General features: G+C 42.7%; 1 protein-coding gene across 1 annotated transcript; it reads right to left on the bottom strand.

Annotated features, from left to right (window-relative positions):
* Positions 1 to 3,132: 3,132 nt before the first annotated feature.
* On the bottom strand, positions 3,133 to 4,634 carry gcnt3 (glucosaminyl (N-acetyl) transferase 3, mucin type). Its single transcript, XM_028957982.1, has one exon. It carries the CDS (start codon positions 4,518 to 4,520, stop codon positions 3,201 to 3,203), a length of 1,320 nt encoding a protein of 439 aa, XP_028813815.1. The 5' UTR covers positions 4,521 to 4,634; the 3' UTR covers positions 3,133 to 3,200.
* Positions 4,635 to 6,000: the final 1,366 nt, after the last annotated feature.

Below are 6,000 nucleotides of genomic sequence, written 5' to 3'. Positions count from 1 at the left end.
ACACACTCCAGCCACATGAGGTCTAGCATAGTCTTGCATTAGGAGGAACCCAGGACCAACCCCACCAGCATATGATCTCACAAGGAGTTTGAGGATCTCATCTTGAAACCTAATGGCAGTCATTACTGACCCACTGCCAAACCGGTCATGCTAGAAGATGTTGCAGGCAGCAGAACGTTCTTTTTCTGTGTCACATTTGTCACATCTGTTCAGTGTTAACCTGCTTTCATCTGTGAAGAGCACAGGGCGCCAGTGGAGAATTAGCCAATCTTGGTGTTCTCTGGCAAATGGCAAATGTGCTGCATGCTGTAAGTACAACCCACACCTGTGGACATCAGGCATACCACCCTCATGGAGCATGGAGCTGCTCTTTGAGCAGACACATGCACATTTGTGGCCTGCTGGAGGACATTTTGCAGGGCTCTGGCAGTGCTCCTTCTGCTTCTCAACGGTGGAGGTAGCGGTCCTGCTGCTGGGTTGTTGCCCTCCTACAGCCTCCTCCACGTCTCCTGATGTACTGGCCTGTCTCTTGGTAGCACCTCCATGCTCAGACACAGCAAATCTTCTTGCCACAGCTTGCATTGATGTACCATCCTGGATGAGCTGCACTACCTGAGCCACTTGTGTGTGTTGTAGACTCCGTCTCATGCTACCACCAGAGTGAAAGCACCACCAGCATTCAAAAGTGACCAAAACATCAGCCAGAAAGCATAGGAACTGAGAAGTGGTCTGTGGTGACCAGCTGCAGGACCACGCCTTTATTGGGGACGTCTTGATAATTTCCTATAATTTCCACCTGTTGTCTATTCCATTTGCACAACAGCATGTGGAATTGATTACCAATCAGCTTTGATTCCGAAGTGGACAGTTTGAATTCACAGAAGTGTGATTGACTTGGAGTTCCATTTATTTTTGAGCAGTGTAGATCCTTGTCTACTGTGAGTTCATGTGGGATTGGAGGCTGTGTCAATGATGTTTGTTCCTTTGAATGATTATAGTCCTGATGGCAAATACTTAGTTACTGCGTTACTTCACGGAATGGGCCGTCAGCTCACTTCAAAGCAAGCAAAGGCGTGCCGCAATTACAGTAATACTTGCATTGGCGTCAGTAACTATTGTATGCAGACCTGTGGGTGGGCCAGTGCAGAGCAGGCTACTTTCTTGATTTGCGTGTTTTGTATGTTTGTTTCCTGGCTCTCATGCAAATGAGTGACTCAGAAACTTGGGTGGGGTTACATACAGTATCTATCATCTATACATTCAGTCAAATGTACTGTATAAGTGACACACTGTTCTGGTGGTACAGTCCAATGGATATATCTAGTATACTTTCAGCTGTGTTCTATTGATATGAAGGCTAACTGAATGAAATTAAAGCAAAACAGCCAGACTTGCTAATCAATAATAGCTACAGTATTCTGTGCTCATGCTGTTGCACTGTGACCATCTGTGAAACGGAACAGGGGTTTAATTTGTGATGAACAGGACAGGGGAGATATCTGGTAACTGGTGAGCAGATTACATGTAACAAAGACCCGAAGGTGAATAGACATGAACAGGGTGACACAGGTGAACACGATTAGAAAACATTACACAGGACAAACGTGAAACTCAGCCATCATCATGGCTCCATTCTCTGGTGTCCATACTGCTGTGTATTTGTATTTGTCCAGCTGTCCTGTGTAAACTGTGTTTGTCCATAAAAGCTACATTTTCCCCAGTGATCAATAAAGTACCAATCTGTCTGTCTACCTAGGACTGGAACACTCACCTCATGCTGCTGATTAATTGTCTATAATCATAACTGTTGTGTCACCAATGTCACCAATCAGTTTTTCAATATACAGAATATATTCAATATACAAGAAGACCTGTGAACCTGGACACAGGATCCTCTCAGTTTTATAGTAGTTTTAAATAATACCCACAGTCACTGTGTGCGCTTCTGCATTTTAGTAATCTACCATCTTAATATCTTATTCCTCCTTTACTGAGGACCAGCACATTTTATTTATTTATATTACTGATACAATTTGTGGTCTGATACAGATATTTGTGGACATTTACATTTCATTGTATTGCCTACATTTATGGTCAGTGCATCATGGCCTTTGTCATGCACATATTATACTTCCACATTCATGGTGCGCTGCAGATGAATCTGTTTTTTTTTCTTCTTCTTTTTATTTAGTTCATGCTCTGCTTATTCTCATTTTTCTCATGTCTATTGTTTTCATGAAATAAGGATTTCCTTGCAAGGCCGAGCTATGATTAACAATGTGTCCACTGGATGTGCTTCTCCAGCCATTCGACCTTCAGACCCACACAGTAGATAGCGAGGTATAAGAACCCGGTGTGTGTGTGTGCGTGTGTGTGTGTGGTCTGAGGGACATGCTTAGTTAGTTTATTCCTCTGTGAAAAGACATCTACATGGTTTTACCTGACAGTTTTCATATAAAAGTTTTGTATAAAGAATAATGCAGTTCATTTGTAACTCTGAAAAACTAGCTATTTTAGGCTTATTTTTATTGTATATAGTACATTTAGAAAACAGGTTGAAGGCAGTTAGGAGAAGAGTTTTGCAAGCATGTCATCAGAGTCTACATGCATTGCACCAAATCATCAGGCACTGGCCAAAGGTTGACAGAAAGAGAAATATGAATTGCATTTGATCATATTAATTACCTTTATTACATTATGTGATAAATATTTTAGTGTTATGTTGACACTGAATTTGATTTAAAGTCAATGTCAAGAACAGATACATTTCTAAATATTTTCTTTTAATGGTTAAAGAACAAAAAAATAATAAATACAAAAAGTATTTAGAACAATAACAATTAAAAACCATGCAGCGGTTTTTAATCCTGGTCCAACAAGCCAGAATTGTTATGTCCAAACCTTTGCTGCCTATCTATGTGGATCACAGCTTCAGTTCCACCGTAGCACTAGTTGACGTGAGATGATCATGGGCACAATGGCAGTAACAGGATTTGAATGCATCGGAGGTTCATACTTGACCGGTTAAAGACTGCTGACCAATGTGTTAATACAATAACACCAACAATCATAATTCAGGAATTATTCAGCTTGAATAATTGTTATAAAAAAACATCTGGCAGGAGGCCAATGGTTTTAAGAGCAATGGTGAGTTTAAAATGGTGTAAAATGTAACTTTACAAAAATACACAAAATAAAGGTCACCTTTTCATAATTTTGACATGTTCAAGAGTCTCTAAAGATTTACCTGTGGCTGTTTTGTATCGCAAATACGTTTCCAAGCATTTGATGGCAACATCATCAACTTTTGGGTCAAACTTATTAGCAAAGAGGTGGTGGTGTTTCAGAATCCAGCTGAGGTCCCCGGCACCATATACACAAACAGCTCTCCTGTGTGTCCCGGTGCATGGTGGGTATGTGGCTCCGTTATTTACGTCCCCTTCCAAATAGGCCCATTTCACCAACCGAGCTACAGCATTCATGTCAGAGGCTTCATATTTGCCGTTAGGTGGGTTGGATCCTGGCACCCCGGGCATCCGCTGGAGGGTGGCCCACAGGTGTTCATCTGGGCTGTACGTGTCTTTTTCCCACTCCATCAGACCCTGGACCTCCTGACTCTGGAACAGATTCTCTACAAACTCCCTGGTGACCACGAAGTAAGCATTGCCAGAGAACATGGGGCTGCTTATGGGCGGCGGGCTCTTTTTGACATCAGTCCGTGTGACCGAGTTGGTGACGTTGTGGTGGTACTGCCAGCGGCCCTTCTTGCCATCTGGTGTCTTCTCAGACTCCATGCTGTTCTTCCCGTTCAGCACTTTCAGAGTCCTCACCATCTCTGCATTGCTTTTGATGGGGAAGTCTGTCCCACATGTGTTGAGAAGGTAGCGCCACTGGACACGTGACTTCAGCAGATCTTCCATGCAGTTGATGTCGGCCTGAACCCGAGACCATGAGGCATACACCACTCTCTCCAACTTTCTGGCAACAAACACGTTGGGAAGACAGGACACGATGGCTCTCACAGCTTTCGTGAAGCCCTCTGGAGACTTCTGGTCCACATGCACACAGTACACATTCTGAGGCATGTAAATGGCTCGCAGGAGTCGCTCGAACATCTCTATGTTCTCGTGGACCACCATGGAAAATGCGATGGGAAAGTCCTTTTCCTCTTTGCTCATTGCCGCAGTGAGAAACCCTCTGTCTCTGATGTAGGTGTCACAGTCCCGGGTCTTGTTGAGATAAAAGGACTCAGATAGGACATTTTGTTTTATCCGTTTCTGCAGGAGCCTGCTGAGGTGTTTGTGTTCGAGCCCATCAGAATCTCCTCTGATGATTGCTGAGCAGGCCAGTAAATCCCCAGGATGGTCTGTCAGTAAGTCCACGTCTCCTGGCATCACCATCCTGTTGTAGCAGCTGTTGCTTGAATAGTTCCACAAAAGAAAAGGAAGTATCATGCTTGCGAGAATGACATAAATCTTTGTTAGGATGTGCTGTCTCCCCAATCGCTTTTTTAGAAACATCTCCTCTTCTCTTTCGTAGTAACGGCCAGGAATGGAGAAGAAAATCTGGATTCACGCTACACTGAAGGTTTTGTAAAGTCATCAACCTTTGCACTTGAATGGGAGCTGCTGTATTTATACGTTTGGGTACAAAGTGGGCTGGACTCAGAGGGTGTGTACAGAGGGCGTAATACTGGATTTGATGGCAGCACGGGTACAGAGGAAGCTGCTGGACGTCATTTCAGCATGAGGTAAACAGAAATATATGAAGCCACATTTTTAAATTATTGGATTAATTAACCTATTCACCTGTCACCTGTAACCTGTCACCTATAGTCACTAAACATCTTCAATCAGAATAAAAGTGATTTGTCTAGTGCAGACATGTAAGATATCACGCAAGTGAATAGTGGAAGAAATTCTACAGCACTATTTATATGTGGAAGACATACTTTACATACTTTCTTATGTACAGTATACAGATATTGTGCAGTGCTTTCAGTACCATCAATATTAAATATGGCACAATTGATGGATAGAAGGTATTCTGGGTGTTGGGGGTTTAGTCTATTAAGTCAGTGCATTTGAGAGTTCAGCATGGTTATGGCTTTAGGGAAGAAATATTCTTGAGTCTATTTGTCTTTGTTGTGATGGGCCTGTAGCGCCTTCCTGAGGGCAACAGGTCAAACAAATCACAGCCCGAGTGGGAGCAAGTCCTTGATGATATTTTAAGCTCTGCTGAGGCATCGTGAGATGTAAATGTCCATCAGGGATGGGAGAGAGCAGCCAATGATCTTCTGGACTTCCTTTACGACTCTCTGAAGTCTCTCCCTGTCAGCCCTGGTGCAGCTGCCATACCACACTGTACTTCAGTGGGCTCTCAATGGACGAGAGCCTGTTCAACCCCAGTAAGCTGCATCATCTCTCTCTCTATGATGCAAACTTGTGGGCCACACACGCACACACACACACACACACACACACAAACTGAAACAGACTAATCTGAGCTCAATAAGGGCTGTTAGGAAAATGCCATAAAATAAGCCCTATATCCCAGCTGGTGTTGACCCATCATCTGCCCGCCACAAACTTTATATACATTTGTGGGATGGTGAGTACTATAAACAGAGCGTGATCTGTCTAAACTATAGAGCAGAAGTAAATAAACTGTAAACCAAAAAAAAATTATATATGAATGAATAAAGACACTGATGTGATGGGAATAATGATGTAAAAGCTGAATGAGAATAGTCCACAAAAATAATACCATGTCAATTATACCTATTTTTTGATGGCATGGTTTTATTGTGAGTGGGAGTGTGAATGCGGTGCATTACAATCAACAGATCATTCAGTCCAATGTGAAACAGATCACACTTCATTGCATTTATTTGAAGAAGAGGTAGAAACTCACTGCTCACTTCAACCCATCCCATGCATTACTTATTGTAAAAGTACTTCTAAAACTGTACTGTCAAATTAACATTGTGAATCACACCGA

Source organism: Denticeps clupeoides, chromosome 17 (genome assembly GCF_900700375.1).
Source record: "Denticeps clupeoides chromosome 17, fDenClu1.1, whole genome shotgun sequence".
NCBI classification, from domain to species: Eukaryota; Metazoa; Chordata; class Actinopteri; order Clupeiformes; family Denticipitidae; genus Denticeps; species Denticeps clupeoides.
The sequence above is the reverse complement of the archived record's forward strand: the minus strand, read 5'-3'. Positions and strand labels throughout refer to the sequence as shown.

Bases quoted from the DNA above. Each gene is read 5' to 3' on its own strand.
- gcnt3 (XM_028957982.1), bottom strand. From the start codon at position 4,520: ATGTTTCTAAAAAAGCGATTGGGGAGACAGCACATCCTAACAAAGATT.